At 39.2% G+C, this 20148-nt stretch overlaps 1 protein-coding gene across 1 annotated transcript in view; it reads left to right on the forward strand.

Moving 5' to 3' along the window:
• Positions 1-20148, forward strand: part of CADM4 (cell adhesion molecule 4) — a 267506-nt gene that overhangs the window by 232935 nt on the left and 14423 nt on the right. The window contains exons 5-6 of the mRNA XM_072425906.1: positions 380-541; positions 9991-10081. Of these exons, the coding sequence (XP_072282007.1) occupies positions 380-541; positions 9991-10081 (253 nt within the window). The remainder of the gene's footprint in view (positions 1-379; positions 542-9990; positions 10082-20148) is intronic.

Here is a 20148-nt window from a genome sequence, read left to right on the forward strand (position 1 = left end):
AGAGAAAGACATACCAACCAGGTTGCTGTAAACAGATAAGGGAAAAATGATTTGTGATTCGTTGTTTTGAGTTTTTTTTCCCTGCCGAGCCAGCTGTAATTTGAAATCTGATTGGTTGACATGGGTTCCTGCCCTTTGAACATATTTTAAACAAATGGGCTAGGTCCTAGTTTGCTTACTGCAACCTACGACACTATGAAAGGAATTAGATATGGTCAATTAAGCTGCCCCATTAAGCTAATGTTTGTACGCTGTTCTGCACAAAGTGGAGAAGTTACTGACATCAGCCAATTATATTACATCTGTCATGTTTTTTGGGGGGAAGGTTGAAAATGTAGTAATCCCAAAGAAATTAAAATCTCCATATTGGCTTTTATAGGTGTCACCAGCAAACAGGAGAACATAAAGACTTTCAGCATCACAAACACGATCCAGTTCCCCGTGGAAAGGCGGGACAATGGAGAGATCGTCACTTGTGAGGCATCGCATGCAGCTCTTAAAGGGCAAAAGAAGCAGACGCAGTATGTCCTGGATGTGCAGTGTAAGTAGAATTCATTAATATGTTGCTAGATTTGGACGAGGATAATCAAAAGTTTAGGCAAAACTTCAACTGGCAAAATGAACTTTAAATAAATGTTCAGATCATCCAATCATTTCCTTCTACAGACTGACTCCAATACCACCTTATCCTAGAAAGGCTTCACACTCTATGGCAGGAATTGTTTTATTTCCATCAAATGTGTCAAAAACGTTGCCTTTAGGAGTTGCATAGCACACACATTGTTAATGCACTAATACACAATGCTCTATTTATAAAACAGGGAATCTGACATTCCCTCAAATATTCCCTAGTGGGAATCAATTACTGCCATTGAAACACATAGGGAATGTTGGAAGGAATTTCAGATTCTGTTTTTTAAACAGAGCTCTATATGGCCCATAAATGAAAAATTCATCCTTTTTATTGCACAAAACCAAATACATACTTAAAGTGGAACTAAATTAAAAATAAAAAAATCACACGTTTAATACTGAAGATCTCTTGATGGTTCTGGTCTTTCCTGCGATTCAGTTCCACGTGACCCGGGCACCGCCATCTTCTTTCGTCTCTTTTGTCTTCCTCTTGTCTTCTTGCCACGTCACCCAATCTTGCGAGTTTGGGTGACGTAGCAGCTGTTAAGGGGGAAAAAAAAGAAAGACGATCTCACTGTGCATCCATGAGATCAACATCTCCTTCTCAGTGGTGGAAAAATATGCCCCTTCAGAAGGAGCAGCCAGAGGGGGGATGCATGATGTAGTTATCCTAGGGGGCTTTGCCCTCCCATCAAGTCTTGAACAACATTATTACTTTATTTAGAAGGATTCCCTTCTATGCAAAGTAAAAATGTTGAGTTTAGGTACACTTTATTAAATCTTGGAAACAAACTTAGCACCAACAACCATGATTTTAATGTCTCAAACCTGTTCTTCTAGATTTCCACATTTACATACTCTCATTCTATCATTACCATTAAATCAAGAAAATATAAGTGATACAGATTATTAAAATCCACTAACTCAGGAGACTTTCTAGTTCTTTGAAATATTTCACAAAACCATTTACAAGTCATCTAAATTTACATGTTTATATTATCAGTCTATCAATAATCTTCTTATTCCATTCTTCTTACATTCATCATACATGAGTTTTTTCCATGTATAGGATCTAGGTATAGGGTTGTGGAGACCTGACTATAACTCTTTATGAGATTTCAGACATGCTATTAAAAAAACATGGGAACTGATATGGACTTATTTGGGGCAATAGCAGCCTCAGCTTTTCCAAAAAGTTTGGAGGGTGTGTTTTGGAATGTGTTCTCATTCAAGCAGCGATCAAATGTAAAGTCAGGTAATGACATTGGACAAGAAAACCTAGCTGGTAATTAGTGTTCAAGGTCATCCCGAAAGGGGAAGGGGTTGAAGTCAGACAACAAGATCCTCCACACTACGTTTGTCCAACCACATCTTGATGGAATTTCAACTGTCCCATTCATCATACATGAGTTTTTTCCATGTATAGGATCTAGGTATAGGGTTGTGGAGACCTGACTATGACTCTTTATGAGATTTTCAGACATCCTATTAAAAAACTATGGGAACTGATTTGGAATTGATACTTACTTGAGGCAATAGCAGCCCTCAGCTTTTCCAAAAAGTTTGGGGGGTGTGTTTTGGAATGTGTTCTCATTCAAGCAGCGATCAAATGTAAAGTCAGGTAATGACATGGGACAAGAAGACCTGGCTTGTAATTAGTGTTCAAGGTCATCCCGAAAGGGGACGGGGTTGAAGTCGGACAACAAGTTCCTCCACACTACGTTTGTCCAACCACGTCTTGATGGAACTTCAACTGTCCACATAGGAATAGTCATGCTGGAACAGAAAAGGGTCTTCCTTAAACTGTTACTACACGTTTAGAAGAGCAGAATTGTCTACAACCTCATTGTATTCTGTAGAACCTAGGTAACCTAAAATGGAAAAACATCATGACCTGAAGGATTGTCCTTTATACTTTGGAGTTTCTAGCTTGGAGTTCCTAATTAGAAGCTAGAGACCGAAACAACTCTATGGAGAGTTCACCAGAGGACTATCTCAGTCATAAGTTAAAAGTGGTTAAATTATACATTTTTTTTATACAGATGGCATTTAAGAACTTGTCCAGGTCACATGTTAGTGAGGCTGAATCTTTAAAATGGTCAAACTCTGTGAACTAACTTTAGGATTGCTGTGCACATCAAAAAGCAAAATAATATTAATGGTTGCTTTCTGCCAAAGACCTAATTCGAAATATCATAAATATTGTAGAGAATGTAGGGCACGTCTTATTAAAACTTAACTTTAATATCTCACTTTGAAAATCCTTTGGAATGTGAATGCATTGTTTCAAAAATCTTTAATAGCTTTTATCAAAATAAAGGACACGCAGTGCTTAGAGGATGCATGTTGCTCCGCTCAAAAAAAGGAAATTAGATGGCAAAGAGTAAGCCAATGATGTTGTCTGTAATCTCCTCTAAGCAACCTATTCCCCATTAATGACTCTGCTTAATCTCTTTGCGGAGGTGACTATCTTACTAGAAAATTAGGGTTTTTCTCATATCAGAGCTACCCCTTGATACCTCGAGATTTGATGACTGGTGGGGTAATAATCAATAAACAGCAGGAGAAGTGCAGAACACATAGATTTACAAAACAAATGAAGCAGGGAGATCTTTGCACTGCAGGTCCTCAGATAAATCTTCCTCACCAGCAAGGAGAACAGTAGACAGCACACTGTTGAAATTTCATCCTAAATCTCTAGCATAGCATTTCTCAAAGTTTTTAAAATGGGGGAACCCTTAAAATAATATTCAGGTCTTCAGGGAACCCCTTCTATTACTAATTACTTTATCCATAGCTCACAGTATATTAGCATAGCGGCCAATGGAAGAATTTCACCCTTACTGATAGCCAGAAAGTGGTGTCACATAAACTGACCCAGGAGGCTCAAATTGTTCATTGCTCAAGGAACCCCTAGCAACCAATGGAGGAACTGGTTTAGAAACGCTGCTCTAGCAGTTGGAGACATCAACAGCTTAATGATCTCACACTGCAGATATACAACTATTAGGCTACAGAACAGGGATGCCTAGCTACAGAATCTGCACTTCCATTTTCAGGAGGATTGCAAGGCAAAGGGTTCATCTTTCAGGATGCCATGTAGACACTTTAGATCCACCAAACACCAGTTTACCACCCTTTAACCACTTTATCGCCCTTTAACCTTATTCTGCTGCTGCAGTCCTGTATTTGCAATTCGTAGTATGGGTTTTTTACACATTTCACCCTCGAGGCTCTTAGCTCATATGAAGTACATTCCTTAGGAGCATAAAATTGATTTACCATATGAATTTTTCAGTATGTGTATGGTTCATTTCATCACATACTTTGTACAGCAGTCTAATGATATAAAATGAATGTGTGCTACCATGTTGCATGCTTTTTTTTTTAGCTTGTTGAAGCTGGTCTCTAGAGTGCCAGGCTTGATGGGCATTTTTAAAGGCTTTTTAAAGCATTTAAAGCATTTGCCAGCTTTCTAGAAGTCCCTAATTCAGACCTGCCAATAACGCTGACCTGTAATTTGAAAGACAAACTGATAGTTGGTTTATTTTATTTCTCAGCCATTTGTAAAGCAATTAGTAGACAGGGTCCTTTTCAATTGCAGTATGCAAATTCTGATTTTTGGAAATGTCTGCCCAGAAACGGACCCCTGCTGTATCCCAAAATGCAATATAGAATGTTTCTCAGTAGGTTTCCAGTAAAATCCCCTTTGTGCTGGCCATTCCTGCACAGTTGAACCCTATAGTTTTTTTCCTATGGAACCACCTTCTGAATGTCACCTGAACAGGATATACCCCTATAGAAATCTAAGGGATACCACGCATGTACAATCAGCAAAGGGATGTTTTTACAAAACTCTTTCAACACTGCAGCCCAAAACAGGGAGAGTTTTTTTCCTCAACATTTTGATATTTTGGAGACTTCTGTAAAATTTCAAATGCCTTGAATCATTGGGGTAAACCACATACACAGAACACTAACTAAACCACCCTACTTTAGTATACACATTATTATTTTTTTATATTTTTTGAATAAGCTTAATCAAAGCAGCTTGATGAGTAAAATCAGGAATTTCTGCTATGGTGAAAAACTCTGGTGAAAATAAAATTATGGCGAGCTTTTAAAGCCTGTCCCGTGTAATTAAATGGCAGATTGTATAACTCTGTACTTTTCTAGACAGAAAAGTCCACTTATCTTTTAATTCCTATTGAACAACAAATGACAGGGATCATTATAACAGCTCATAGACCCCTTTTGACCTCTCAGAGTTTTAGCAGAAGTCATAATCACTAACTGAATATCTGTTGACAGTTGCTGTATCCAATTATCTCAGGTCATAGGCATCTGTCATTTATTAATGCCACATAACTTTGAACCCTAACAAGTCTAGGTTTTTTACTGGATGGTCCTTACCCCCCACTGACCATTCGTAATCCTTTATAATCTGCGTACAGACCTGTACAGACCTTTATATACTCCATGTAAAGCTTCATAATTCCTGCTGACCTCTTCTTACCCCTTCTTACGACCTTCACGGCTATTGACATTGTTGAGATTTATGTCTTCCCATGAGAGCCTGTGTTTGTTGAATATACAAAATGAACATCTTGTAATGTGTCTTTTGCTCATTTATTTTGTTTAAGGAGAGCCGTTGACAGTATTGCGTGTCCTTGTGTTCTAAACCGATAGCAATTTAATAGACTGGTCACCACATCCTTCTAGTATATGGCTTTGGCCTGGTGGCTGAAATTAACGTGTAGGGCTGTGTTAGTTGCTTAGTGATTATGAGACACATTTAGGGGCCCTTTACAGCTTTGTGTGGGTTTTGTGAGCTTGTTCATGTGCATTTTTAGTGCGCCAACATGGGTTCTGTTGCCTATTGACATTTAGGAGGCACTGATTATGCTTCCTTGAAATTTTGAAATATGCCATACCATATGTTTTGATTCAAAAAAGGAGACTTGGAAATACCCTTTACCTTTGGGTATGGAGGAAAATGTGACCTTCCCTTCTCCCATTCTACAGTGCAGGCCAGTCATATATACTAAACGCTGTCATGTGATGGTGCAGGAAGGAGAAGGGGGTCCAAGTAGACTCCAACACCAAGCTTACATAAGACCATTTTCCCTGTGGGTTGGAAGTGGGAGGCACCAGGAAGAAAAAGCAGAGGCTTGTGATTGTATAATTGAAAAAATGATGAATATGTCTACTCTACAGGTCAGTTCCACATGACACCTACAAGCTATGATGGATAGAGGCAAGCTTTTTATTGCTTCCTGTGTGCTCATTGGGAAGATTCATCCTTTTTTATAATACTGACTAATATGACTGTAACAGAAAGCATTGAGAGACCAAAATTTGACAGCCGTCACCAGAACAGAAGGTGAGGACCTTCTAATGAAGATATCTGTTCCAGTGACAACTATCAAAGAAAGGAATCATCCTCACTGCACAATACTAATAAGCGCAGTTTCTTTTTATGCCCATGGCTATGGCACCATTTTACATAAATTGGCTATTAGGCAGAAGGATCTAGTTGCAGCCCCAACTCATGTAAATAGAATTATGTTCTCCATCTGGGAATATATGGTGTTGTACGTTTAAACATGTGAAGAAAATGTAATGCCCTTAAAATGACATTGTTCATTTAATGTATTCAACATCAATAACAGACACGTGAAAGATGCTTCAGCTAATGTAAGAAGACTGAGAACAAATGGAAATCCCTGATTTATTTAGGGCTGCTGCTTTATAGCTATATGAGTGATTCCTGCCCCAAGCCCCATTGCAAACAATGGGATGATTTTTTTCCTTTAAACATTTGGAGGAGACAGACTAGAAAAAAAAAGTTGTTCTGTCATTTCCTACCAGACATCTTCCAATCAGTTCATGTGCTGATAGAAGAAGAAAGCAGAATGATAAGTTACTGTCCATTCACAGACTGGGACTGGTTCAGGACAACCTAGACCTGAATTAGGTTGAATGATGCTGATCATCTGACCAAACGTCGTAAAAATATTACTTCAATAGAAATAATGTGAGTATTGCATTGCAACTTATTTTGGCACAAAACAGTTATAGGGTAATTAAAAGTAGATTCTCTAACCCTCACTAGCCATTAAAAGCCCACCGCAACCTTACAAACCAACTTCATTTTGCATCCAGTATTAATTTTAAAACAATTCACCATTCTTCAGGCTTTTTCCTGATCTACTAACCATAATATAATATTTTACTGATAAAAAAATTCCCATTAATATAGCGTTGTCAGTCATCCAATCAGTGTTCTGCTGTTAGAGTTTTACGATCACCCAGAAAATATCTTTGTACATCATCATCTGCATCCCTTAAGCGCTGACAGGAGGGCCAAATCATCTCCCTGGTGGCTGAGATTGCTAAAAATGCACCAGACATAGCTCTATGTGATGGAGAGACGTGCCCGGACTTACGATCTGTGCTGTATACAATTAGCATTATGTAAATACAGGAGAATGGTTCCTGAGAGACTCACAGGGGTGGTTATACATTACAATATATCTGTCTGCTGCTGTGTATGTATTAAACCTCCCCCCTCCTGACCACTCTGTTCATTTCACTTACAGAACAAACTATGATAAGCCGCAGTATTTCTAGTGACCATTTTCCTGGAGAGTTTTCATCATATACCTCTAATTAAATTACTTGTTAAAAAATGTTCTATTTGGAAATCAGGGTATGGCTATTTCTTGCTGTTTCTGTAGCAACAGCTGTGTCACGTCTACAAGAGGATGAGGATCTCTGGGCTGCACCTTTAATCTGGACAGGGCATGTTTATGGTGTCTGATATGGCAGATTTGGCTTTATGGTATTTGTATGGATCCGTGGCAACACTGGAAGGTTTGGTTGTGGGAGAGTTGGAGACAGCACTCTTATACACAGAGCTCGGGACAGAGGATCCCACAGTCGTTGTTGTAGTTGGAGGCCACTTGGTATGGGATAAGAATTGGTAGTGTGTCTGTAGCACGGGTGTGCTCTGGATTTGCTGGCTGGGATATCCATATTAAGAGTTTAGAGGTTCAAGGGCCCCCAAAAAAAATCTGTCCTGGACAGGCTCAGCTTATAAACAGCATTAACCCCATATAAGCATGCAAAAAAGGTAGTTAGAACTTCTGATATTCATAATTGACTAAGATTAGTAATCAAGAAAGTATAAGACATTGGAAGCCAGGGGACATCTCTTAAAAAAGACCACATAAATAAAAGCTGTAGCATCTAACCCATTCCAGGCTCTCTAAAACTGCTATAAAATGTCCCCAAAGTTCCTGGATTAGGATCCATTTAAATGCAACTCGACACAAGTGGTTAAGACAAGGGGTCTGACTTAATAAAGTTCTACAAGACTGGAGAAGATAGACTATCGTCGGTAAACATGGGTGATCCAGCAAATGAAGAATAGATTTGGCCCAGGATTGAAAACATTTGCCAACTAAGAAAAATGGATTTTAAGAAATCCATTCTAGGTTTACTCATGATAGCCTATCTTCTCAAGTCCTGGCAAGCTTTATAAATCAGGCCCAAGGTGTCATAGGTTTGTCACAAGGCCTGCAGTTGCATATGTAAAGCCCTGAATTAAATGTCATGGAAGTTTGATTCTAGGGGCTCCAGACCTATTTTATTGAACTTTAAGATAAAAAAAAATTGGGAACCCTTCATTCTTTGCAGCCAAAAGTAAAATGCAGCAGGTGCACTATATGTCCAGACATATATGTCCGAGACACATATGTCCGAGACACCTGGCCTATGGGTGCATGTTGGACCTCCCATTCCACATTTTTAAATGAAAACTGTTAACAATATTTGGAGTGCAAAAGGAATATTTATAAGCTCGGTACTGATGGTGGTTGAGAAGCCCTGGTTTATAATCGGCATCTGAATTCATCCCAAGGGTGTTCAGTCGGGTTGAAGTCAGGGCTCTATGTTGGCTAGTTGAGTTCCTTCAAAACAAACTGGTCAAAGCCATCTCTTTATTGGGTAGATTGGCACACAAGGGTACAGACATGCTTAAAGAGAAAAGGACCTTCCCTAAACTCTAGTAAAATCTAGTGGCTGTGTATCCATAACCAAGCGGCTCTAGGACTAATACCTGCAATAAACTGCCTTTCCTATAGTAAACTGTGAGTGCACACACTACTTTTTTTGCAAGTCTTCCCTTGTTACCACAAGATTGGAAGCTACAGTTGTCTAACTGGCTGAAACATTACCATTACTCACTGGAATCACCTAAACACATCAATTTGGAGCTGTTTTTCTTAACCAGGGTTCCTCCAGAAGTTGCTTGAGAAATGAGCAATTTGTCCTGTCAGGTCAATTTTACTGAAAACAATTATCTTTTTGACTATCTGTAAGGGTGACATTCTTCCCAAGGGCCTGCAAATTGGAGACATTCTTCTCACTTACCACCACACTGATATACTGTGAGCTGTAGATTTAGTAATTATAGAAGTGTTCCCTGAAGACCTGAAAGCTATTTCAAGAGGTTCACCCATGGTAAAAAGGTCAAGAAACAATGATTTGAAGAGTTGTCCACATACTTTTGGCTGTATAGTAGGTGTGATGGTCAGATGTTACAAACTTTTATATATATGTTATATATATATAGTGTACCTCTACAGTAGGGAAAGCTAACTTTCTGCATCTTCCAAACCAGTACAGTAATTTTAGTAGCTCCCAAATTGAGTGTGTTCTAAGCTAGGACAGAACCTGATCATAAAAGCATAACGGCCAATCTGGCCAGTCTTAACCTTCATCTCTGCATATGAATCCAATTTTATCAGAAAGTACAACAATGGAACTGATTAAAAAATTGTTGCAGCCCTTAGCAATAGAAATTCTGAATTTCTCCACTAGAGACACCAGCTTTTAATATTGTTCGGCTGCAGAAAGGTGGAAAGGTCTATACTCCTTTTTACATGAAAGGTATGCTTACCCTTCACATGATTTGTTTAATTAATATCCAGGATTTCATGACATTGACCTTGGTAGGTTTCTGTGAACTCATGAAAATGCATATTTTGCATGCGAGGTATTGATGTTCTGTCTATTTTTACGTGAAAGTGACTCTGTCTCGGGAGGAAGGGGAGAGGAGAAGAAGAAGGTTCTTTGAAGCTCAAGCTGATGCACCTTTAAGTGTCTCCACTTTATATCAACTTCAGTTTCTCCTTCTTTCTAATGACAGAAAATGTAAATAGATTTGGCAAGAACCTATGCCTAAAAAGTTAAATGGTAATGACCTCCCTTTTCCTACCTGTTTCAAAAAAATGGGAAATGGGACACTGCTTCACCTTATTTTTATTATAATAATTGTATTCTTTATTACAGTTTCCCCAACGGCCCGAATTCAACCCTCTCAAAGCTTGGTTAGAGAAGGAGACATGCTCACCATGAAGTGTGAAGTCACTGGTAATCCCAGGTAAGGTTTCTTGACCAATCTAAAAGCTTCAACCGCATTAACCTAATTTGGTTGCATCCTATTGGACACGTAGACCCTTGACGTGTACCTTGTGATTGTCTTTGATAACTCTACTTGTATCCATATCTCTAGCTTTCATTAGGCCTTAACAAAGCTATTGGACACCTACTTTATTACAGTCTAGATACTCAATAGAAAAAGCCACAGCTCAGCAACAACTGGGACAAAGAGCCCGTAGGTTTGTTCGGAAAATACCTTGTAAGGAGCAGCTGTGCAGCGCCAGCAGAATGAGTATCTGCTCTTCTTTTTGAGATTTCTTAGATGTACTTGACCTCCTTAAGCCTTTTATTTTGTTACTTTCCTCTTCTGTGATGTTGCTATTACTCAGCAAGTTTATATACAATATATTTGTAAGAATAGACTACTCAACCAAATGGCTGCCGTCAGGAATTCTTTAGCTTGCATGCATGTTTTTTATGTTCTTTGACTGCTGAAAAGCAGAGGCATGCCAAAACAAACCACCGCCATATACGAAGATAACTGTGAGCACCCATTTAACCTACATAGCCACAATGCTTGTCTTGACCACAAATACTAGATGGGTAATAATTAACCAAAACTACAGAGAGTATAAAACAGGGACCATTAACACTGACAAGGTAAAATATGCCAATGAAGCTGTAACAAGAAACTGTAACAAGGAGGGGAGCAGGGACTTTCAAACTAGCTGCTTAAATGTACTTATTTATTTGTATTCCCCAAATTGCAGCCCAAAAGAGGGGCTTAACAAGGACCCCAATATTCTGCCATGCTTCCTACAGTCAAGGCTTCTTTACCAGGATTCAAGAGGTGTTTATGTTCAAAGTGGTGTATACAAATACAGGTACTCGGAATTTTCTTGGTCTTGTAACTGGTACAAAAAGTCTTTTTGAAGACATCCAATAAGGCATTTCTACTTCTAAAAAAATGCCAATTATTTTTGAGCCAGAATTAAAGCAGACATTTTGAGGCTAACCTGCCAACTTATTACAAGGCAGGCATTTTCATAGTCATGTCACTAACTGTCCCTCACAATCTAATGTCCCTATCATAATCATAGTTTAATATCCCTAACACAGTCTAGGGCCAATTTAGCTGGAAGCCATCCAACTTACCAGCATGTTTTTGGCATGTGAGTGTCTATTAAGCCTAACTCTCATGCAAGTACATTAGACTAGTATAGGCCTTGAAAATAAGATTTCTGAAAAACATTGTCATTGGAAGAATCATAACTGTATCTATTGCCCCACTCCCTTATTTCACATCATTATAGTCATCCCATTATATCACTGCAGTGATAATTCTTAGGGGAATGATGAGCTGTGTTTTAGTAAATATAGTGCGCGTGATGGCTGCGTGTAGGCGGACGGGCGCCCTTAAAGAGAAAAAAAATTCTCTTCAACTTCTCTGACTTTCAGCAACTAATAAGACATGAAAGGAGTTTTCGATCCTTTGCAGAACAACTTTCCTTGTGACATGCCTGTGTAAAAAAAAAAATTCCTCTTCTGTCCTGGAACGAAGAAAAATTTCACAGTGAAATACGTTCAAAGAAGTAGCAGCAGAGGCAATGCGCGCTGGTTGTGTGGTGGAAATAATACGTTTTTTTTTTCTTTGCTGTGGAAGTGCAGAGACTTGTTTTTTATAAATTGTCCCCGCGGTTTCTCTGCAACCTGTGCACGGATATATAAACCCCACAGACATCCCGATGACGTGCAGGCAGAACATAAAACGTGTTTTAATACGACCTGCACACCCCATATATCTCTGACTGCAGCGGGAGCCACAGGAAAGAAGCAGACTTACAGCCTCCCACTGCAGCCCTAAACACCAGCAGGAATCCTAATCAGCTATGTCCATAGAAAAACCCTATTTGCCACAGAAAAACCTAACAAAAGATTAGTGTTTAGGAACAGGCGAAAACCTAAAAATGATGCTTAGTTTAAGAGGAACAAAAATATGGAAATGCATTCACTTATTATAATATAAACTTTAACATTACCCAGGATACTGCAAGACAATAAAGTAATACAAGTTACATTCTCCAGTGTTCTCCCCAGAAATGTATTTACGCTGGGTGGGAAGAAGCTGTAGGTAGGTGGCGGCCCCTGTATTGTAACCCAACTTCTTAGTAACTACCCAAAAACAGCCCAGGTGGTTACTGAAAAGTGCTGGTGGTGCATCCGGCTAAGAAGGGCCGGGGAGAACTCTGTTCTCTAAATATTGTACTGCTGCATGTCCTGGTTTCCCTTCTTATGTTTCACCCCATCACATATTTCCTCCCAGCCCCTTGGGCCAGAATAAATGATATCATGGGTTACCTGGGTTTGACACCATTTGCCTTATGTAATAGATTGTTTTTTGCTGTGCACGTTACCTCTGAACTTTTCAAGTTACCTATAGTTCTTCATAGGATTTCACATACACTTCATGTGAGACAACATTTTGTTTGTTCCATGGAATTTGTTCCAAACATGTTCTAATATACTATATTTGTGTTAAAATATATTTAAACACATTGAAATGGAAATCATTTTCATGGGGAAACTAATTTATTTAGGGTCAGTGGGGAACATTTTTCTTGAGTGCTTTGTGATCAGAACACCACCCCTTATCATTGAAGAGGAACTGCCAAACGGCCTTGGACCAAGAACTAAATTGAAGCATCAGATGGGAGGTCAATCAGCTCACAATTTAAGGAACCTTTAGCAACCTCTAGAGCAGCCGAACCCGTTTTTACCCTAGTGGAACTGTTGAAATCAGGTCTCATAAAACTGTTGATAAAATTTATTAATTGAAGGTCAGTGGAGAAAAACAACCCGGCGTGGTGATTAAAGAAAATTGCCCCCACAATGCCACCCCAAAAAATGACTTTATGTCTTCATACGGTCTATGGCAAATGAAGTTGAATCTGGAACTCTACAAACCCTGTCAGGGGGGTGGTTAATCAGCCAAAGTTCAAACTTTAATCGCCACTGGAGGAACACTAGGGTTCCACGGAAACCTGTTTGAGAATGGCTGATGTACATGAACCCTAGAATTCTAAAGAACCCTGTCTGAGCATGGCTGATAAAAAGTTTCATTGTACTTGTTTTATAGCAACATTACATTCAAAATTAGGCTAAGCCTGAAAGTCCAAGTAAGCTTTCATTTCAATATATTGCAGGTACACATGAATTAAAAATGAGAATGCAACAGAGTGCATTGGAAATCCAACAAAGTCCACCAAAAATTGCATTATTAGAAAAAGGAGTGAGGCCTTTACAGACTTCTAATGGCACAGATATGTTCAGACTCATGTATTATCAGTCTGCATGATCCTACAGCCTTCCTGGTGGTACATTCATCAGTAAGTGGCCCACCTGTAAGCCCATGATCAGAAGGTATAAAAGCAAAACATTGCCTCTCTGACATATTTGATATAGTAAGGCAGGGCGGGAAAATAATTAACCTTGTAAAATGGTATTTATTATCCACAGTGGTTTGTTTTGCTTGTACGAGCTTTTGAAGTATGAACTGTGTCCACATTGATATGGGGGCTGTCTGCAGATGAGTAATGAGCATGCAAATTGCTTGCCTCTGCTGAATGTTATTTAAAGGGATGCTACATATACATCCAACTCTTTTCATTAACTGGTTTTATGAAGACGTTTTAATAATAATGTTATTACTTAGCAGTCTCAGGAAAACAAAGGCAGCAGTGAAGAAAGCAAAAAGGTTCAGCACACAGGTGACTAGCAGAAACGATTATTTGATGCCATTTTTGGATGCATTATACCGCACAGCAAAGTAATGCGAGTATGTCTTGATTTCTGGGTAGGCGTAGGAACTGTAACATACATAGTTGTTAAATTTATTTATGGATTTTTTATATAACATAACTATAGCTTTAAAATGTATCTAAGCTTCACCTCCAGCAGTTAGCTGCTTAAAGTTACTCAGATGCTAAAATCAAACTGTGAATAATGGGCTCAGAAATTTACTCTTTTAGAAGGCAACAATCTTGGAATTGTTAATGCACTGGTAACATGTCGGGCACTTTGGTAAGTCTCACCCCTTGCCCCCAAAACTTGTGACCTGTAACAGCACAGGGAAGTGTTTCTGATATTTTTTTAACATGGGGGGACCCCTTGAGATAACTCTCAGGTCTTCAGGGAACCCTTCTATAATTATTATATCCACAGTACATTAGTGTGGTGGTCAGGTGGAAGAATGATTTCTACATGGTTGACCAGTGGGAAGGCTGACACCCTTACAGATAGCCAAACAGATCATTGGTACCTATGAATCTGACCTGAAAATCACAAACTGCTCATTGTTCAAGGAACCCCTAGCAACCTCTGGTAGAACCCTGGCTGAGAAGCACTGTCATAGGGGTTTGGATGAACGAGAACCAGGAGATCAACACATCAATCAAGAAGTCCCATTAGGTGCCACATTTTCTTTATCAATGCAGAGTTTGGAAAGCTAAAGGTAATTATTTATATTTCTTTGCAAGGACTCCTTTTATTTACAGTTTTAGGAACCAAGTCACCTTAATGGACTGTGCACATGGTTCGTTACTTCTCAGTTCGAAGCCCATGTATACCATACCAGCCTTGGCTAAAAGCATTAAGCTATCACACAGACTCAAATTTGTTTGCACAATCGCTAAACATTCTACTGTATAGGGCAGTATTTCTCAACCAGGGTTCCTTTGGAGGTTGCTAGGGCTTCCTTGAACGCCTAAGCAATTTGTACCGCTCAGGGCAGTTTAGGTGACACCAATGTTCTTTGTAGAATATTTCTAAGGTTGACACTCTTCTCACCAGCTAGCATGGTAAGAGACATTCATCCTATGACCACCACGTCAATGTACTGTGAGCTGTGGATGATGCTATTATTGTCAGGGGTTCCCTAAGACCTGACAGTCATTTCAAGGGTTCCATATTTAAAAGGTTGAGAAAGACTGGCATGGAGTTTTGTAAATTTAAAGGGGATGGTAGGTAATGTACTGTGTGTGACTTTTTTTAGATTTTTAGTACTCACACAGCTTCCCAGCATCCTTCGCACCATTGACAATAGGGAATGTGCAGTGTAACTACCAATAAGGAAGTTGACAATTCCTTTACCCTCATCCTTCCTTATAACTGTAATACTGAAGCATTTGTCGCCCTACCTAGGTACCACTCCGATCACTTATCTAGGCAATATTGTTATAACGCACCTACTGCTGACAGCAGCCACAGGGGTGATGCCAACAATTGTGTTTCTCCTATAGTAATCTCTACTGCTCTAAAATTATTGAACATTTTTTCAGAGAAGTGCAACAACTCAGTGCTGGTTGCTGACTGGCCTTCAGTGGCCAACATTAAGTATTGATATCACACAGAGAGAATAATGTAGCTTGTACAGAAAAAGACGATAAGAAGAAGCTGCCACTTTATAACATACTGCTGTCAACTGTCAGGGTTATATAAAAAATAACTACATCATTGATGGGGAGCCTAAGGTAGGACAATCAGTAAACCTGTGCTTCAATCTAAAAAGGATGGAGTAGCAAAGAGGGCACCATACAGGTAATACTATGATGGTTCCATTCTATTTCACGGGACTATGCACTGGTGCCCTTATCCTCCATTTTTTTCAGCTTGCTGCGTTCCCGGGCGTCCTATAGGATATCACTATCATATGCTATCCTATTTATCCTCCATTATACCTAATTGCTTCTGAAACATCTTCAATATCATATAAATATATCCTTTTGTCAGATTTTTATTCCATTTAATATGTTTTGAAACATCCTTGGCATACCATTTACCTCTCCACATGGAAACATATACAAGTAGGCACCAACATAACAGCTATCCATACTTTTCTATTGAAATTAACTATGTTTTTAAGGTGCACATCAGAAAATCCAGGTTCGCACTGCATCTTAAGCTGCTACAATCCAAGTCTGCACTTGTGTCATAATATTCTCCATACCCCCTGAGAAAGCCCAACAAAAAGGCGAAACGCGTCGGGAAGGGAGACATATTGCTGTAATATTCAAGTATTATTCAGACTTATTGAGTTAAAGGTGTAATTTGTTATAAGTGCAACCATATTTTTTTAATATTTTTTGCAAGTTTTTAATCATTGTTTTTGAAATAAAAAAAGTTTAACAAAAAAATCCTTATATTTAAGATAATATTTTCTGAGTGCCATAAAAGCCTTCTGTCCTACTCCCCGGGCACACATTCTTTAATTAACAAAAAAAAAAAAAACATTTGGAACCTATAACCCTTTACCACTTTCTTTCTGGGTTGGGTTGTAAAGCCAACAGCTAATTACCAGCTATGGATGATACTTACTTTTTTTTTATTGTTTTATAGATTCAAATTCCTTATATATTTTTTTTTTGGTTTTGGTGCATTTTATGTTTTGCTTACGTTGCATTTATGTTATGCTTCACTGTGTATTGTAATTATGTTTCGTTATTGCCGTTAAGACTGTAGTTTTGTATGGAATCTGCATTCCAAACATAATTATATGCGGGGGAAAATGCTTCATACTAAGCAAAATGCTGAGGTGTTGCATTTTCTTCGAGAAAATAACAGTCATATAACTAAAATCTCGTCAGACTACTGAATATGCATGCTCGTCCCCTGAGACGCCTGCGCTCCCTTAGTGCAACCTTTTTTTATTTCGTCTGTCCATTCTTAGTTTGTGGTAGAGATGACCAGGAAACCAACGGATGGCCTAACCAGGAACTAGTGAAAATGTCTTCTTTTTTCCTCACTTAATATCTTTGTCTTGCACACATTAAAGTTGGCGGCCTCAGGCACTGGTTAACAATATTTGGTCTTTGCCACAATCTAAACATTTTTTCTGGTGCATCTGACTAAGACATCAATAAAAAATATCTGCCTGAGGGGTTACAAAACGTCTGGCGAAAGGTGCAGTGTGAAGGTTTTTATTGTAATTATATTCTGAGACAAAACAGAAACAATATGTTATATATTAATAGAGCATAAATTAACTTTCCTTATGTTTTCGGAGGTAATCAGAACTCGGTTCCTGAGCTCCTTACATTTTAGTTTGTGCACCAGCCTTCCTTGTACACTCATTTGTCTTTTTGGCTGGCTGCTTTCACGCTTTTCTTTTTTTTTTACATTTTACACCAATTATCAATTTTCATTGCAAATTGAGTTACATTTTCATGCATTAAATTGGCCCTTTACTGAATTCCTTTGCAGTAACAAGGAAATGTGCAATTGTTAACTTTTAAAACAATGGAGTACATGTAATACCTCTTTACATTGACTTGGCCACCACTGGAGACACAATCAGGTTGACATTTCACTGGTGTACAGTAAATCCGAAATTAGGTTGCAGAACCATGTAGATATTGATGGAGGTGCTTTAGGCAACATCTCAAAACTGCCATTGGTGCAGCTGCCCCAGAGGAAAAATTGGGCTGTTCCCAATGGCATCCTGTTGTTTGCTCAAAATTTGAGCTGGACTGATTATGATTGGTGCAACCTTGTTTTTTTCACTGTTTAGTATGTGAAATGGTGTTAGTTTTAGCTTTGCCAAAATCCGTTGTTTGCTTTTATCGGCCACAAAGTGTTCTCATAAGCATGAAGCTCTAGCAGAGACTTTTATTATACAGTAAATGTTTTCACATTCTGAGTATACGTAATGATTGGTCTCTAAGGGCCATGTTTTTTTTTCCTAGCATCCATTCAGCATTTCGCTTTGCAAGTCATCAGCCACGCATCCTTGCTGTCCCTTATTATCCAGTGCAATTAGCAGCTATTATGTCCCATAAGTTAAATGAAATGGCAGCACAGGCCCAGAGAATACAGAGATTGTGACAGTATCCATCCTGCCAGGCATTCTTCTGATTTGCCTTCTCTCAGTGGCCCAGTCACCTCGTCATTTAACTTTCTTTGTCTGGAGTGAATGCGAGCGCTTCCCAAGCCTTTTGTTCTGCCAGGGACCAAAGAGTGCGAGCGTTGGGTAAATGTTCGACTTTTAAAGCCTTAATTCTCTCCAGCTGTTTATTCTGTTTTTTTATGTTGGCGGTGGACACAGTTATGTAGGTCATGGTGATTAAACTATATTTGTTTTCCTAATGAAAATATAGCTGTACTGTAGCTGTGTCTATATCTTTTTGTACTGAATTGCTTAAATTTCATCTGTAAAGCAGAACAGTATATTAGATGCCAGGTTAGTGCTAGTGGGCTACAGGCTATTAGTGCCAGTCTTTGGGTGGTCACAGAAGACCTAATTATTGCTCGGGCTCAGACCTGCTAGCCTAAGAGGTGACAACACTTACCTGGGAAGCTCAGAAAATTTCAAGTAATAAGTAGTCAAGGATTTTTTTCTCTGCTACATGGGACAAGCATTAAAAATGGTGGTCAAACTTACCAAATACAAAGACATCTTTATGATAAATCTTTACATTGGTGGGCACAGTCAACATGGCCAAAGATGCTTAGGTATTGGGGAGACTGGTAAGAGACTTAAAACAGCTAAACTGTGTCTGTGAAGTTAAGATGAGAGTGTTGGTTGGTTTCTTACCCAGGTTCTTTCTTTCAAAATGATAACCCAATGTTAAGAACCAGACACTACAACCTTGGGGTTGCATGTGGTCTTGTGCCCCTGGGACCTACCCAGTCAGTAGTGTTAGCATTGACTTGTTAGTGGGGTGGTTATGGCAATGTTTTCTTGGTTTCATCTACTATGGCTCCAGTCTCTGTCCCTCTGTTGCAGCATGTCTCTAGTCTGCATTCACAAGCAGTACATGTCTGCACACTGTGAGCATGTACTATAATGGGCCTGATTTAATAAAGCTCTCCAAGATAGACTATCATGGGGAAACTTGGGAGATCTAGCAAACCTGAAATAGATCTGCTCCCAGTTAAAAAAAACTGCCAACTAATAGTGATTTTTTGGAATCCATGCCAAGTTTGTTGAACCATCCAGGTTCTCCCATCTTCTCCAGGTCTTGGAAAGCTTTAATAATTCAGGCCCAGTATGTCAGCAACCTCCAAGAGTCTTCTGTAGCGCTACATATACTGCATAACATGCAACATATGCAGCCCCTTTGTGTCATCAGGGTCACAGTTGAGGCCTACTATCTCATCTCAAACACTGCTCCCACTGAGCCTTATTGAGGCAAAAATGGCTTTTCTTGCTTGGCTCACTCTTGAGCCTTTATGCTGTGGGAACATCATAGTCTAGACACAACTTACACTCCATCCAAATCTACGGTCCAAGGCGTTTTATCACAATTCCAGAGGAGAGCCCAGTATCAGGCCATTGACCCCAAGCATTGTATGAGATGGTATTATCCAAGATTCCAAACAGCAAGACACAGACAGAAACAAAATATCAAAAAGCTTCATATGTGCAGCTCAGAGACATGGAGAACGAGTTCTTTTATCCAATATAATAATGAGAATATGTTATGTCGCTACCTTAGATAAACACAACACATAGCAGAGCTATTTACCCATAACAATATTTTTATAATTAGATGGAGCTACGACCGTTCCATGGGAACAGATCTCCCATGCACATGGCCCCGTTTCACGACAGGCCTGACACCACTGCTTCCAGCGGCATCAACACAAATCTCGCTTCTGTTGAAGGCTAAGTCGGCCTGACTGAAATGTTGAGTGCGTTTGCCCTTCAAACAAAGCTGCATTATGGCCCAGGCGTTCGCTAGGACAGAGTTTATTAGGCAGCGCTGTGCTGTCGGGCAGGGGTTGTTAAGCTGTATTACGCTATTACCAAGGTTGTTAAGCAGCATGGGGAAGGAAGGCATTTATTCGCCGTCCCATGCTATAAGATGGAGTGTATTAAGCAGTGTGATACTAGAAAAGAGTTTATTAAGCATTGCTGTGCTATTGTTAGGCTGTATTGTGCAGTGGCCAAGGTTGAGGAGCAGCGCCTTTCTGTAGAGAGGAGAGTTTATTAAGCAATTTCATGATATAGTTATTAAAGTGTAACTAGAGTCAAATTAAACAGTGCAATGTCGGTGGAGAGTGTATGGCAGT

Source organism: Pyxicephalus adspersus, chromosome 11 (genome assembly GCF_032062135.1).
Source record: "Pyxicephalus adspersus chromosome 11, UCB_Pads_2.0, whole genome shotgun sequence".
In the NCBI taxonomy this organism is placed as follows: Eukaryota; Metazoa; Chordata; class Amphibia; order Anura; family Pyxicephalidae; genus Pyxicephalus; species Pyxicephalus adspersus.